Genomic DNA, 17,691 nt, shown 5'->3' with positions numbered 1-17,691 from the left:
TGTCAAGAGGAGAATCCCTCTAATCACTTCTTAGTCCCAGTTCTCGTGTTTCCCTGAGCAGCATCCCCCTCGTATGTATTTCCCGCTGAATGGAGGCACACAGCTTCTTCTCCAGGACGTCCTTGGTTTTGCTGCCTTCTGCTTTCAGGATTTGATTATCTGTGATGCGTGATTGTCCATCTGCTTTTGTCTTCATGCATACATAAATCAATAAATCAATAAATCAATCGATGCATAGGCAGGAAGTTGGACGAAAGCTGGAAGAAATGAGGCTGTTGATTCATTTGGAGAGAGTGACAGACATTATATCCCACAGAGCTTCTGAATCAGCGACGGCGTGCCAGCTCCACTGTCATCATGAGAGATTATTGTTATTTCAGAGTATATGACTTTAGCAGCATCACTTTGGCTCTCAACTTATCGCATCCTGTTATTATCCTGCTTCTGGTTTTTATATTTCCCATTCCTCTTTTCCTCTCCCCTCACGTTGAGACAAAACACATTTCCAAAGTGCTTCATAGCAGCGCTTAAAGACGGGTCCATGTTGTCTTATCAGCATGATCAACAACATATCAAACGCTGCCACTCAGTTGTGTTAAAGGCTGTTTAAGGGATTTACTTTTACCGTAGAGCAAATGGAGAAAGCAGACTGTCCAACGTTTGAAGAAGTTTGCTTCTTCCTAGAGGAATCATTCACAGCGTCTGTCCCTGCCGGGGCGGCTTGAAGCGGTAGATCTCTCGCTGAGATCAGTCATCCTTGGCTTTCATAGTGCTGATCCCCATATGTTACGACTATATAGTGGGGAGTGTTATCTGCTATATTTCAGCCTGAACGTGTCTAACGTGTTGATTCAGCATTTTAGAATACAGGAACGCTCTCTCAAGACGGCAGTGCTTATCTTTGTGAAGTTTATCTTCTATAGTGAGTGCACGATTTGGACTGATATAGTTTGTATATAATCTTATTATCATTGAAAGTAATCCAGATTGAAATAATAATTAAGAGGCTCTGTACCAAACAAGTTAAGTCTGTATTATACGATGTGTAGGCCGGGATATCTCTGCAGTTTATACATAATACTTCATTTAAAATTGTATTTTAAATCATATTTAGCCAAATTCTGTACTTCCTGTTATTTGAATGTCGCACTCCCCGAGCTTCAACACTATCTGTCGCCTTAAAGACCCCCTATCATCCTCCTCTTCATTAATATATCACATGTCTCAGATATATCCAGAGCCTGTCTCTGATTGGCTGAAACACCAAACAGATCATTGCAGCATTACCCATAATCCCCTCTGTTTCAGCCCTGTTTCCAAAGTGCTGATTCTCTGTCTGTGACTTTAGATGAAAATAAGGAGCCCCTCCCCACGCCCCTCTGAGAGACATTTGGTTACAAAGAACTCCATTCAGGTGATAAGGGGGGGGGGGGGTTACCTTGGTTGCTGATTGGCTAATGGTTACACAAGACAAAACATCGTTATGACATCATCAAGTGGCCAAAATCTGATCAGCTCATTTTCAGACAGGTTTTTATAGAAATGGATCAAAAAGAGAGAGAATCTTTGTTCCTGAAACTTTCAGAGTCTCTTTCCACAGAGGGGACACATGTTGATGTAGAAGAGACATGGAGAAGAGGGGACACATGTTGATGTAGAAGAGACATGGAGAAGAGGGGAAACATGTTGATGTAGAAGAGACATGAAGAAGAGGGGACACATGTTGATGTAGAAGAGACATGAAGAAGAGGGGACACATGTTGATGTAGAAGAGACATGGAGAAGAGGGGACACATGTTGATGTAGAAGAGACATGGAGAAGAGGGGACACATGTTGATGTAGAAGAGACATGAAGAAGAGGGGACACATGTTGATGTAGAAGAGACATGGAGAAGAGGGGACACATGTTGATGTAGAAGAGACATGGAGAAGAGGGGACACATGTTGATGTAGAAGAGACATGGAGAAGAGGGGACACATGTTGATGTAGAAGAGACATGAAGAAGAGGGGACACATGTTGATGTATAAGAGACATGAAGAAGAGGGGACACATGTTGATGTAGAAGAGACATGGAGAAGAGGGGACACATGTTGATGTAGAAGAGACATGAAGAAGAGGGGACACATGTTGATGTAGAAGAGACATGGAGAAGAGGGGACACATGTTGATGTAGAAGAGACATGAAGAAGAGAGGACACATGTTGATGTAGAAGAGACATGAAGAAGAGGGGACACATGTTGATGTAGAAGAGACATGAAGAAGAGGGGACACATGTTGATGTAGAAGAGACATGGAGAAGAGGGGACACATGTTGATGTAGAAGAGACATGGAGAAGAGGGGACACGTGTTGATGTAGAAGAGACATGGAGAAGAGGGGACACATGTTGATGTAGAAGAGACATGGAGAAGAGGGGACACATGTTGATGTAGAAGAGACATGGAGAAGAGGGGACACATGTTGATGTAGAAGAGACATGAAGAAGAGGGGACACACGTTGATGTAGAAGAGACATGGAGAAGAGGGGACACATGTTGATGTAGAAGAGACATGGAGAAGAGGGGACACACGTTGATGTAGAAGAGACACGAATGTGTCCATGAATGCAGTAAATCTCATAATTCTTTCATTACTATATGTAGTAGTGGTTTTCGTTAACGTGTCTTCCCTTTGTGTCCCTGCAGGTTCTCTACCTGATCTTCACAATCGTGCTCCTCTTCTGGGCCTGTTTCCTTCCCTTCTGGATCTGGCAGCTCCTGGGTCAGTTCCACCCGTCCCTATCCCTCTCCACTAAAGCCAAGCGCAACATCAACTACCTGACCACGTGTCTGACGTACTCCAACAGCTGCATCAACCCCTTCCTGTACACGCTGCTCACCAAGAACTACAAGGAGTATCTGAGGAAGCACAAGCGCTCATGGTCCGCCGGCAGCTACTTCAGCCGCAAGAGTCGATTCCAGCGTTCGCCGCGCAGGTCGCCGTCTTCCAGCAGCCAGCAGTGCACCGAGAGCTTCAGGCTCACACACACTGCCTCGCAGAGGACACACAACAGCAGCTTGTAAAGGTAGGAGGAAGCTTCTCTGACTGTTCGTTAGCTAAAATCTAACTAATCTAAATACCAGAAGGAAAGCACGCTGAAGGCTCTTTGAGCATCTCTCACTGATCCTGCTGTTATGTTCAATGTCCGTTGTTTGTTTTCCATGTATTGTGTCTTGATATTTGTCTGATGTTACACATGGAGCTGCTGTGTGTGTCCGTCCACCAATCAGTAGTTCCCTTCCAACTTCCTCGTTAGCGTACGCGATATGAGGCTTGACTCTGACTAAATCAGCACCGAATGATATCCTGTGCTGCTGCATTGATTACATTGTGTTGAACATGTTTCAATACAGCTGATCAGATTTTGACCACCTTATGATGTCATAACGATGTTTTGGCTTGTGTAACCATTAGCCAATCAGCAACCAAGGTGACCCCCCCCCCCCCTCCTTATCACATGAATCTCCTCCTAGAGCACCATTGAGTTCTTTGTAACCAAATCTCTCTCGGAGGGGCGTGGGGAGGGGCTCCTTATTTTTAATCTAAAGGCCTCTACACACCAACCTGAGACCAAAGAACGCGTACCGAAGGCGTCCCGACTTTTACGTCCGCTACGCCGCCCGCCTACGAACACACCGCAAAGACTTCAGTTCATGAGTGGCAATAACTGTCCTTACCAGCAGGCAGCGGTAGTGTGTATTCGTCATTCAAAAGAGGCAACAACCGGAAGACAGACTATACACAGAGAGAAGAAGAACAGACTGCGTGATATAAACAAACAACAAATAGCGTCTGGGTTCCATTCTCACTCTCTCTCGTCGATCGAAAACATGTAAACATAAAAAAGAAACTCTTGCGTCCGGGTGAGATGAAAATGAAAAAGATTAACCGTCTGTGTGTGCCTTCTTAATCGTTTGTTTTGGTTCCTCACTTCCGCTTCGCTTCTCATGCACTGACTCGCTAAGCTGAACAGCCAATCAGAGTGATTTATTTGTCCCGACTTTCTTTGACCTCCCGCGGCCGATTCGCCGCGAATGCCCGAGTGCCTCTGACGGCCTCTGACTCCCATAATCGGGTAGGTGTGTCAGGGCCTTTAAGTAACAGATAGAGAATCAGCACTTTTGAAACAGGGCTGAAATAGAGGGGATTATGGGTAATGCTGCAATGATCTGTTTGGTATTTCAGCCAATCAGAGACAGGCTCTTGATATATCTGAGACCTGTGATACGTTGATAAAAAACTGTATAATAGTCAAAAGTCAAAGTCAAAGTCAACTTTATTGTTAATCTCAAAATATGTTTGTGCGCAGAAAGATCGACCCACAGGGGACCTTAACGGCCCGTCCACACTATAGCTTCAAAAAAAGCTTGGAGCTGGGCGTGTCTGAAGCTTGGGGATTTTATTCGAGCACCGCAACCAACAACCAATCACATGAATGTCCCGCCCCCGACATACAAAGCAAAAAACCCCGGGGATTTTATGCGAGCAATATATATATATATAAACTCTCCAAACAGACGAAAACCTACCAGTTTCACCCACTGTCTCTGCCCCCTCCCTCCATGCCTGGTTCCTCCGGTTTGTATCCCGGTAAATAGTTCTGGTCGTAAAGAACCGGTTGATTTGCTACCGTAATATCTCATTTGGAATATGAGGAAATGAACTGCGGTCTGGCTCTCCCAGCTTGCACGCGGTTTGATTGGCTAGCGATTGAACTGTCAGATTTGCATAAACGGGATTTGATTGACTGACGCTGGCTACTCCGGCGTCTCCGGCTTCAAAAGTTGAACATTGTTCAACTTTTGCAGCCTGAAACGCCAGGAAAGCTCCGCTCTGCTACCCACAATTCACTTCGGCGAAAAGCGAGGCAACGTGACGTCACCCCATTCAAAGTGAATGGGCAGACGCGTTGGAAACCGTTTTTGAAGCTGTCGAAGCCGTAGTGTGGACGGGCCGTAAAGGTCGCAAGGACTAGAGAAGTGCTTTAGAAATTCAGTCTATTTCCAATGAACCTCCTCTCTAAACACAGCTCAGTCCTGCAGCTATTCTCCCGTCTTAATACACTCCAGCTTCCTAACGTGGACGTTTCAGACTGGGAGGCTTTGTTTGAGCTTTCTATCAGAGGAACTGCTGGTTCTGCTGTGATTACAGATGGCATAGATTTCTGAGCATCTTGAAAGATGACTGTTTAGGGTTTCTACTTCCTGTTATGCAGGGCTTGGACAAGTGGTGCCTCTCTTGGTGTTTATGTATGGAACTGGGTGAGCTGGTGAAACCTGTTCAGAAACAATAAATATTCAATGGAAAAGGAAAAGTTTCAGCAACGAGTCTGTCAATACACTTTTTGTGGTTTTTAGGGAACGAGCTTTCCTCCAGGGAGCTCAAGGTATGAGTAAATCAAACCACATGTTAATTAGAGATGACTATGGCTGCATCTCACTTCTGTTAAATGGATTCCTTGCATCCCTCACTTGCGTCGTTTCCCTGCGACTAGTCCCTCCCACCACGGAAGCATGGAGAGACGCAAGGAAACCACGAGAATCAGGGAAATTAGTTTCAAGAGCAATGGGACGTTGTTTCCTCCGGAGCGTCACGTGAAGCGACGTCCGTTTGTGATGACGTCGCACAGCTGATCGTCTGACAGCAGCCAGATCAGTGCATGCGCTGCATCGTCCAATCAGTGAGCGATACACAGTAAGGGGGCGGGGCGAGTGTCTGAGGATTTCACCGGAGGATGGTCTGGTAGTTCCTCGATTATCGCTCCTCGGTCCTCCAGCACAGATAAGGCCACTGGGACGCTACTCAAGATGGCGCAGACAAATCAACTTCCGGTGATACCGAGCCCGGGGAGCGAGGACATGAAAAATAACCGAAATGAGACGCAGCCATAGTTCCATCTTTGTGTGCATGGAGAGGATCATCAATTATCACAAGTATCTGATAGATGTTCTATTTAGGTCACGGTTGATTTCTTGAAAGCGCTGAGGTTTGACCACATATCACACATTCAATCAACATTTGAGCTGATAAGGATTCATTATAATTGGTATTAGTCAATAAAAGTGATTTTTGTCTGGGGTCTTTGAAGCCTTTCCTCAAAGCTGGATGACTTGTTCGATGATAGGATAAGAAAATATGCCATTTATTATTTAGTTTTTGTCTGGAATATTAGAACAAAATACAAATGCTTTTCCCTTGATGTCTTAAAATAAGTTGTAATAGTATTAAAATGAAACCAGAAACATCTCGTCTTTTGCTTTTATTCTTTTGTTGTTATTATTGAATTGGCTATCGTTCCTTAAACATTATTATAAGCTTGTTTTGTTAACCTCTCTGGGACTCGAGGGGTCGAGGGGTTGTAAAGATGTCTGTTAAACTACAAATGTATTCAAAATAATAACAATTTAAATTGCAAAGACGCTTGCAGGGAATCATTCTGGATGTTTGAGCTTACATTAGATTTTTAAATGCACATCCCCTCGAGGTATTAAACCTAATTTAGGTTTTTTTCTGCAGTGATACCATTTTGTGTTTCTAATTTACATAAATATAACAAATAAGGTATTTAACAGACTTTACATTCTACATGTTGTGCCAATCACATTTCCACTTCTCCATTATGTTGACTATTATCCCTCGAATATCTCCTGCTTTTAAAAATGTGAATGTGTATTCTTAATAGTTGTTCAAACGGCCTCAATGGTCCCTTTTCTTTCTAGTTTTGGTAAACCCCATACCCCCATTAGATAAGAGTAATTGTACTCATTATTTTGGGTTCATTTAGCAGCGTGTAATGATTTTTAAACAATTGCTGCTATCATCAGTTATTGTAATACTGCAATTGGGATATTTGAATTGTGTAAGATTACCGGTATTGATTTTCTTTGGTTTTATTCTAGCTTTTCTTTGCAGAGCTACCAAATTGCCACCTGCTTGCATTACAAAAGTAATTAGTATATAATGTATATAGTACAAGTATATTGTTGTGTATTTATATATGTGTTTCTGCACCTGTCTCGGTTTTTGGATGTTGGTTTGAATGTGGCGTGCAGAGGAAGACGAGTATATGAGTGCAGGAGAGAGGAACGAAGGCAGGGGAGAAGGGGGAGGGAAGGCTGGACGCGCACACACACACACACACACACACACACACACACACACACACACACACACACACACACACACACACACACACACACACACACACACACACACACACACACACACACACACACACACACACACACACACACACACACACACACACACACACACACACACACACACACACACACACACTTGCCACTGACTTGCCACTTACAGAGTTGGGTTGCACAGCCATAAATCTGTCATGCAAGCCAGCTGACACACAACAGTGAGGACTTTTCTGCACACGGTGACATCTGCTAGAATAATAGTTTTTAAAAAAACGCGGATCATAAATAAATCCAGCACGGCACAGCAGGACATTATGCGTTTATCGTTTCCCCCCCATAAACTCATCAATGACTCTCGACTGTTTTATGTCAGCAATAATATCACTTTTCACTCCAATGCATCCCACAAGATGGAAAAAGAAAGGAAAAATCCAATATTTACTATCCAGTTTACTTCGCACTCAGCTAATAGTGCTCTACCCCTTGATTGTGTGGCGTGTGTGTGTGTGTGTGTGTGTGTGTGTGTGTGTGTGTGTGTGTGTGTGTGTGTGTGTGTGTGTGTGTGTGTGTGTGTGTGTGTGTGTGTGTGTGTGTGTGTGTGTGTGTGTGTGTGTGTGTGTGTGTGTGTGTGTGTGTGTGTGTGTGTGTGTGTGTGTGTGTGTGTGTGTGTGTGTGTGTCCAGGATGCCTGCAGGGACACAGTAACAGTGAGTTGTACTTTACTGCTCTGCCTTGGAATACTTGTGCTGAGTGACATCGACCATAATTCACACGGACAGGGAACATGGCCCCCCCCCCTTATGTGCCTCTGAACACATGAGCAGCATTTCTCCAGCACTCTCACTGTGACGGCAACAAGAAGTATAAAGGATTCTGGTTTAAAACGATGTCATAAAAACACTGTATCGGGTTCAAGGAATATGTTTTACATCCACGAAAAGAGGAGAGACGTTCAGCTTGCTACCGAGAAATGAACCTCCCAGTGTGTCCAATGTTCCTTGCTCTATACTTTCATTTCAAACCTTTATTTATCCAGGTGTTTCCCATTGAGATCATTGATCTCTTTTTCAAGGGAGACCTGCTCAAGTAGGTTCCACATGAAACATACATTTGAACATAAACAGAACAACAAAAGGACATCTTACAGCATCATTACAGGGATTACAATTTACATAACTATCCACATGAACAGGTACCAACAGCTTCCGATTGAGTAGCATCCAACCGAGCTTTAAAAGCTTTCCTCCCTTATCTGTCGTTTCCTCTGAGCCCCTAAAATACAGATTACTGACTCTGTTTTCCTTTCTTAACTCCCCGATGCCATTTCCGTCCGCACACAGAAACAAGTCCTGATTTGGTCAAGACATGTCAGCTTTTTCCAGAAGAGAAACAACATCGCTTTATCTGCTTTTTAAAAAAATATGGGAGACGCTTGAGTTCATTATTAATGTAAACAAAGCCTTATCTTTCTTTCTAACGTTAGCTAATGGTCAGCCTATATTTAGGAATCAGCATATCTTTTGCCTGGTTCACGTCTGGCTTATACCCTACTCCCCTAAAACGGAGATGTATGAAACACTGCTGAGCCTGATTTAGTTGTAAACTGTAGGCAGTAGGCACACAGATACAAAATGATTACTGAATAGGTATAACAAGTCAAGACTGTTCCTTTTCAGGAGCAAACAAACAGTATTGGTCTTAAATATTTCAAAAATGGCACTAAAACACTTGATATGAATGTGGACGAAGCCTTAGCTTGCTTGCTAACGTTAGCTAACGGTCAGCCTACATTTAGGAATCAGCATAACTTCTGCTTGGTTCACGTCTAGCTTTTAACCTACTCTCCTAAATTGGAGATGTATGAAACACGACTGAGCCTGATTTAGATGTAAACTTCAAGATGCTGTTTTAGTCTGAACAGGGCGCAACCAGATACTGAACGATTACTGAATAGGTCTTACAAACTTGTAAGACCTATTCAGTAATCGGAACTTGTCTTGACTTCTCAAAACATGTTCCTTTTCAGGAGCAAACCAACAGTAGGCCTATTGCTCTTAAATATTTCAAAAAAGGCACTAAAACGCTTGATATGAATGTGGACGAAGCCTTAGCTTGCTTGCTAACGTTAGCTAACGGTTAGCATGGGGAGATTTCCAAGATGGCACTAAAACGCTTGAGTGCACAACATTCATGTGGACGAAGCCTTAGCTTGCTTGCTAACGTTGGCTAACGGTTAGCATGGGGAGATTTCCAAGATGGCACTAAAACGCTTGAGTGCACAACATTCATGTGGACGAAGCCTTAGCTTGCTTGCTAACGTTGGCTAACGGTTAGCATGGGGAGATTTCCAAGATGGCACTAAAACGCTTGAGTGCACAACATTCATGTAGACGAAGCCTTAGCTTGCTTGCTAACGTTAGCTAACGGTTAGCATGGGGAGATTTCGAAGATGGCACTAAAACGCTTGAGTGCACAACATTCATGTCGACGAAGCCTTAGCTTGCTTGCTAACGTTGGCTAACGGTTAGCATGGGGAGATTTCCAAGATGGCACTAAAACGCTTGAGTGCACAACATTCATGTGGACGAAGCCTTAGCTTGCTTGCTAACGTTGGCTAACGGTTAGCATGGGGAGATTTCGAAGATGGCACTAAAACGCTTGAGTGCACAACATTCATGTGGACGAAGCCTTAGCTTGCTTGCTAACGTTGGCTAACGGTTAGCATGGGGAGATTTCGAAGATGGCACTAAAACGCTTGAGTGCACAACATTCATGTGAACGAAGCCTTAGCTTGCTTGCTAACGTTAGCTAACGGTTAGCATGGGGAGATTTCCAAGATGGCACTAAAACGCTTGAGTGCACAACATTTATGTGGACGAAGCCTTAGGTTGTTTGCTAACGTTAGCTAACGGTGAGCATGGGTAGATTTAGAAGATGGCACTAAAACGCTTGAGTGCACAACATTCATGTGGACGAAGCCTTAGCTTAATTGCTAACGTTAGCTAATAGTGAGATTTCTAGAGGGCTTGGTAAGGTTATAAGCTATCGTAAAGCTAGCTGTCGATATCGAGGCCAGTTAGCATTAAAAGCCATGATTTCTCAGTATCTAGGAGTAAAATGTGCATATTAACAGTTTTAACAAGAACAATATTTGACGTTTTTATATCAACTTTTCCATAACTGTTGATTTTCTAAAAGGACATTGGTCACATATAATACAAATATGGAGGATGGATACGAGCTTCTTATAAATCAACATTAAGCTTGTTGCTCAGCTCTATTTCTCTTCCGAGCAATCACATCCAGCCCTAATGTGCTTTAATTTAAATCAACAATGCGGAAAGATTGGATATTGCTTTTTGTATTGCCCAGTAACAACATATACGGTGTGAGGTTTTAATTTATGGACATAAACCTGATTTATTACAAAAATGACAACCCACCAGCTGTAATATTCTCCCATTTGCTTTTACGAGGCAGAACAGGAAAGCCATGATTTCAGAGAGGGGGGGGGGATCGATTTGATGTCATCCCGCTGTGGTGATATGACCCGAGGAGAAGAGATAAGACTGGATTTGTAATATCATTCGCTCTATCCCTGCAAAGAGAGAAATGTATTATCGTTTTGATAGATAATGTTTAGCTGACGAATGAAAATGTACGTGAGATCTTGTCTTTTTTTACAATGTATTGCTTTCTTAATCACCGGATAGCAGCAGCTTTCCCTTTCCTTTGTCACATGTGGCTGTACTGACTTTTGGGAAATTATTCATACAAAGGGAGATTGTACGTCAACGCCTTCGGAAAAATCGCTTTTGGAATAAATGAGCGATTGGAAACTCAATAATTAAACTTCAATACTTTTTTTGTAAAAAATTTAAATCACACGCCATTTTTTCTGGTTACTTCTTTCCACACTTGGCGCCTCTCATCATCACCTTGAGTACATTTCTGTTAAATAGTCGTTTATGCTGGCTAACACACCTCTGGCTCATAAACGTTTCCGCAATAAAAGCCTGCAGGCTAAACTCGAGCGTCCATATGGCGACAGCCGTCCACGTGGAAGTGCTTCAAAACTCCAAAATCCGTGCACGTTGTATTTTACTGCAACACCAACGGATGCAGAAAACTGCCTTTTTAGCAGTCAATGCATGTGGAAAACTGAACAGGGCGGTTTCATAAAGCTGTGGTTTGATAATCACCGCCTCAGCAAGGGCATATGGAATCTAGCCTTCGGAAAGCTTAATTATTCCATACATTTTAAGTATGAATATTCCCCAGATGGGTCTGAAATTGCCCTGAAATGAGAGGTACAGTAAGTGTGCAAGAAAATTAACTGGGACAAGAAAAGCATTTGTGAAGTTGTTTTTTATCTAAAGCAACTTGGAGCAATTGTTAACACAAAGAAATTCAGCATATATACAGTATAACCCCTTCTTAGCAAAACACAGTTATATATCAAACATTTGTATTGTCCAGTGACATGTTTAAACGTCGCCCTTTTCCTCCCAGGCAGAGAAAGGAAATTAGTCAGCGAAGAAAGCGAGGCTTTTAATAAATGAAAGATTTCTGATTCTCTTTGTGTCAGCTTTCCCCAAATAGAGAAGGTGAATAATTCAAGTGGAAACTGAACAAACTTTTACATTCTGTGATTTATAATTTATCAGCTTTTAAAGTGTGATGGAGAGTCACTGTTTTAATGGGAACAAATGTTGATTGTGTGAAAAACACTGGCGGCTGTAGAGGGTTTTAAATGTAATATGAGGAAACGTTTCCAAGTTAATACCAAGAGAAACTCAACCTTTAACTTTTGTTTCGAAACTTTTTATTGGAATAAAGGCATTGGGGCTGCAGGGGGTCCGCGGGGGGTCTTAAAAAGTATTAAAGGGCATTTTCCAAGGTATTACATTTTGTAGCTTGTTTTCAATAAGTATCTAAATTATCCAAAGAGGTTGTATTCTACAGTCTGCCTGAATGTAATCATTGCGTAGGTGTGTAGTGTGATTCTGTGTAGTTTATGTATGGCATCCCGTTGGATTTGACGTCATCTGAACAGGACATCGCACGCTCACTGCTTGATAGCGCGCGAAGGTCCGTTTATGCCGGTTGCTAAACAACATCGTTATGGGGAAATGCAAGTCTGCGTCCAAATGGTTGGAAGATAAGGAGGAAGGACAATCAATACTGTATATAGTCAAATTCGAGGTAAAGTGTGTCGCCAAGGTAACCGGTTAGAACTCCAAGTGGCGAGGAGGTCTTAAAATGTATGGAAAGGGTCCAAAGGTCCAAAAATACTTAAAGTTCCAAAAATACCGTTAATTCCAAAAATACTTAAAGTTCAAAATATACTTAAAGATCCAAAAATACCGTAAGTTCCAAAAATACTTAAAGGTCCAAAAATACTTAAACATCCAAAAACACTTAAAGTTCCAAAAATACTTAAAGATCCAAAAATACCGTGAGTTCCCAAAATACTTAAAGTTCCAAAAATACTTAAACATCAAAAAATACCGTTAATTCCAAAAATACCGTTAATTCCGAAAATACCGTTAATTCCAAAAATACTTGAAGATCCAAAAATAACACAAATAGTTGGAAGATAAGGAGGAAGGACAATCAATCCTGTATATAGTCAATGTGAGGTAAAGTGTGTCGCCATGGTAACCGGTTAGAACTCCAAGTGGAGATGAGGTCTTAACATGTATGGAAAGGGTCTTAAAAAAGGTCTTCAAAGGTCTTACATCTGACTTCAGGATTCCTGCATAGACCCTGGGCTGTTGGTTTGGAAATGACGGCAAAATAAATGTTGAAGGTATAACTGCATCAAAAAATGTAAGAGCAAAGAGAAACGTTACCTTAAACTGTTTAAGTTAAGTTTAGTCCATTCTGCAGGCAAGAAATAAAGACTTTGGGGCTGTGGCTTTCACTGGACAGAAAACACGAAATTTTTCGGCTTAACTTCATCAAAAAAATGCAATAAAGGTATATTTCGCTTCAAGGAAATTAAAATGTTTGGGCTTTGGGTTTTAAATGACAGTAAATGAAAGATTTCAGAGGAAACACTTCAACAAAGAATAACATAGCAAAGAAACATAAACACTTATGTTGCTTAATGTCATCTTTATGAATAGAAATGTCAGTCAACTACTTTAATCTAATCTGAAATATCTCATGAATCATGACGTTGATTTTCCGTGACATGTAAATTGTTGACATAAATCAAGGCCAGCTGAGCACAAATCTCAGCCCATAAACTCCGATCAAACGTTGACCGCTATTAAATCTGAATATAAAATAATCAGTCCCACGCACATCAGACATCCTTCGTCTTTAATCACAAGCACTTTAATCCCATGTCTGAAGCTGCAGAACTTAAAAGCCTCCACTTCTGTCACAGTCCGTTCCACAGCGTGTGAATATAGATAATGGACTCATTACTTTGGTTATCATCTTATAGCCTTTTTCCTATCGAGCGTCCGTTCAAGCTGCCAAATGAAGCAGCTTTTGGACCGGGGTCACCTCCAGAGATAGTGAAGTACACACATCCTTTACTCAAGTAGAAGTACAGATACTTGTGTTTAAAAATACTCTGGGGAAAGTAGAAGTACTGACTAAACTTCTTTACTCAAGTCAAAGTAAAGAGGCTTTGAAATGTACTTCAGTAAAAAGTACCCATAACTAGCAGCTGTTTTAAAGAGTACCTGACCTCCCTTTATATTAATAGAACAATAATGTCATTGTTAGCTAATGAATGTTTCCATGGTGACCAACGGCAACATGACAACGTTTCCATTGGTCCCTCTTCTTTAGAGAAGACCAGGAAATGATGGATACACGGATCGTGTTCAAATCAATAGGCACGCAATGACTCTAAATAATAATGATCACGCCACCAAACACACATTCAAACTAAAGGAACCAGCCTGTTTGGAAAATGAGAGAAGTAGAAAGTACAGGTATTTGAGTTCAACATGTGAGAAGTAGAAAGTACAGGTATTTGAGTTCAACATGTAAGAAGTAGAAAGTACAGGTATTAGTGTTCAACATGTAAGAAGTAGAAAGTACAGGTATTTGTGTTCAACATGTAAGAAGTAGAAAGTACAGGTATTAGTGTTCAACATGTAAGAAGTAGAAAGTACAGGTATTTGAGTTCAACATGTAAGAAGTAGAAAGTACAGGTATTTGAGTTCAACATGTAAGAAGTAGAAAGTACAGGTATTAGTGTTCAACATGTAAGAAGTAGAAAGTACAGGTATTAGTGTTCAACATGTAAGAAGTAGAAAGTACAGGTATTTGAGTTCAACATGTAAGAAGTAGAAAGTACAGGTATTTGAGTTCAACATGTAAGAAGTAGAAAGTACAGGTATTTGTGTTCAACATGTGAGAAGTAGAAAGTACAGGTATTTGTGTTCAACATGTAAGAAGTAGAAAGTACAGGTATTTGTGTTCAACATGTAAGAAGTAGAAAGTACAGGTATTTGAGTTCAACATGTAAGAAGTAGAAAGTACAGGTATTTGTGTTCAAAATGTAAGAAGTAGAAAGTACAGGTATTTGTGTTCAACATGTAAGAAGTAGAAAGTACAGGTATTTGAGTTCAACATGTAAGAAGTAGAAAGTAAAAAGTCATCAGAGAAATAAGTATTGGAGTAAAGTACTGATACCAGAAACATGTACTGAAGTACATTAACAAAGTATTTGTACTCTACTACTTCCCACCTCAGGTCACCTCCATAGAGGTCATCCAAACAAACCCTAACTCATTCCCCCTCTTTCTCTTTCTCATGACGCGGAAAGGATTATTGATCTCACAGCCGCACTTCTGAAAGCTGATTAAATCGATTCGGCTCATTTTGGGAATTGGAACCGAGTTGTTTTTTTGCTCTCATCTTAGGTGATGGGAAGCCTGTAGCTAATCTGTATTGTCTGGGAGAGACCCAGTGTGATCAATAAGCACCTCGACTCCCCCCCTCCCCCTCCCCCCTTTCTGCTGCTGTTGGACAAGATTATAGAGACAAGGATTGATCCAGCGCCTCCTTTTCTTAGCAGGGTTCACGTTCATGTCCGAACCATTATTGAGAAAGGTCTTTAGCTGATGAAGCTTCGGTTTCTTTGAGGGTCGAATGCACTTGTTGTTGATTGATGTTAAACATACACATTTCCCCCTGTGCACTCTCCTTAAAGTTCCCCTATCATCCTGTTTCTCATCAATATATCACAGGTCTCAGATATATCCAGAGCCTGTCTCTGATTGGCTGGAACACCAAACAGATCATTGCAGCATTACCCATAATCCCCTCTGTTTCAGCCCTGTTTCCAAAGTGCTGATTCTCTGTCTGTTACTTTAGATGAAAATAAGGAGCCCCTCCCCACGCCCCTCTGAGAGACATTTGGTTAGAAAGAACTCAATGGTGCTCTAGGAGGAGATTCAGGTGATAAGGGGGGGGGGTTACCTTGGTTGCTGATTGGCTAATGGTTACACAAGACAACACATCGTTATGACATCATAAAGTGGCCAAAATCTGATCAGCTCATTTTCAGACAGGTTTTTATAGAAATGGATCAAAAAGAGAGAGAATCTTTGTTCCTGAAACTTTCAGAGTCTCTTTCCACAGAGGGGACACATGTTGATGTAGAAGAGACATGAAGAAGAGGGGACACATGTTGATGTAGAAGAGACACGAAGAAGAGGGGACACATGTTGATGTAGAAGAGACATGAAGAAGAGGGGACACATGTTGATGTAGAAGAGACATGGAGAAGAGAGGACACATGTTGATGTAGAAGAGACATGTAGAAGAGGGGACACATGTTGATGTAGAAGAGACACAAAGAAGAGGGGACAAATGCTGATGTAGAAGAGACATGAAGAAGAGGGGACACATGTTGATGTAGAAGAGACACGAAGAAGAGGGGACACATGTTGATGTAGAAGAGACATGAAGAAGAGGGGACACATGCTGATGTAGAAGAGACATGGAGAAGAGGGGACACATGTTGATGTAGAAGAGACATGAAGAAGAGGGGACACATGTTGATGTAGAAGAGACATGAAGAAGAGGGGACACATGTTGATGTAGAAGAGACATGAAGAAGAGGGGACACATGTTGATGTAGAAGAGACATGGAGAAGAGAGGACACATGTTGATGTAGAAGAGACATGTAGAAGAGGGGACACATGTTGATGTAGAAGAGACACAAAGAAGAGGGGACAAATGCTGATGTAGAAGAGACATGAAGAAGAGGGGACACATGTTGATGTAGAAGAGACACGAAGAAGAGGGGACACATGTTGATGTAGAAGAGACATGAAGAAGAGGGGACACATGCTGATGTAGAAGAGACATGGAGAAGAGGGGACACATGTTGATGTAGAAGAGACATGAAGAAGAGGGGACACATGTTGATGTAGAAGAGACATGAAGAAGAGGGGACACATGTTGATGTAGAAGAGACATGAAGAAGAGGGGACACATGTTGATGTAGAAGAGACATGGAGAAGAGGGGACACATGTTGATGTAGAAGAGACATGGAGAAGAGGGGACACATGTTGATGTAGAAGAGACATGAAGAAGAGGGGACACATGTTGATGTAGAAGAGACATGAAGAAGAGGGGACACATGTTGATGTAGAAGAGACACGAAGAAGAGGGGACACATGTTGATGTAGAAGATACATGAAGAAGAGGGGACACATGTTGATGTAGAAGAGACACGAAGAAGAGGGGACACATGTTGATGTAGAAGAGACATGAAGAAGAGGGGACACATGTTGATGTAGAAGAGACATGAAGAAGAGGGGACACATGTTGATGTAGAAGAGAGATGTGAAGAAGAGGGGACACATGTTGATGTAGAAGAGACATGAAGAAGAGGGGACACATGTTGATGTAGAAGAGACATGAAGAAGAGGGGACACATGTTGATGTAGAAGAAACATGAAGAAGAGGGGACACATGTTGATGTAGAAGAGACATGAAGAAGAGGGGACACATGTTGATGTAGAAGAAACATGAAGAAGAGGGGACACATGTTGATGTAGAAGAGACACGGAGAAGAGGGGACACATCTTGATATAGAAGAGACATGTAGAAGAGGGGACACATGTTGATGTAGAAGAGAAATCAACTTATTTTTAAACTCCTCAGCTTACAAATATGTTTCTTTTTGAAAGAGCTGCACTTTGCACGTTTAAATGATGAGGCTAGAAGTCAAACTCGCAGAAAGCAATTACCTCATGTGGGTTGGAATAGTTCTGCAGGGAGGGATTTGGGTATTTTTCCAAATGCAATGCAAACCCAGCAAAACCAATGTTCCCAGTAACTTTGAAATACACTGCATGGTCTAAATAACTTTGAAGTGAGAAAGCGGTGAACATTGTTGTTGTTGAGCAATTCAATGAAATACAATTTGCCCAGTAAGCATCTCATAATGCACAGTGTGACCTTTACACTATGGCTTATTTAATGTCCAAAACAAGGAACGAATGAAAG

General features: G+C 41.8%; 1 protein-coding gene across 1 annotated transcript in view; it reads left to right on the top strand.

The window, feature by feature from the left end:
* Positions 1-17,691, top strand: part of LOC307024373 (urotensin-2 receptor-like) — a gene marked incomplete at its 5' end in the record, with an annotated part of 69,284 nt that overhangs the window by 802 nt on the left and 50,791 nt on the right. The window contains one exon of the mRNA XM_079658438.1: positions 2,688-3,067. Coding sequence (XP_079514564.1) covers positions 2,688-3,065 — 378 coding nt within the window. The 3' untranslated portion in view covers positions 3,066-3,067. The remainder of the gene's footprint in view (positions 1-2,687; positions 3,068-17,691) is intronic.

This window comes from Notothenia rossii, assembly GCF_949606895.1.
Source record: "Notothenia rossii genome assembly, chromosome: 11".
NCBI lineage: Eukaryota > Metazoa > Chordata > Actinopteri > Perciformes > Nototheniidae > Notothenia > Notothenia rossii.
This window is presented reverse-complemented; position numbering and strand designations above follow the sequence as displayed.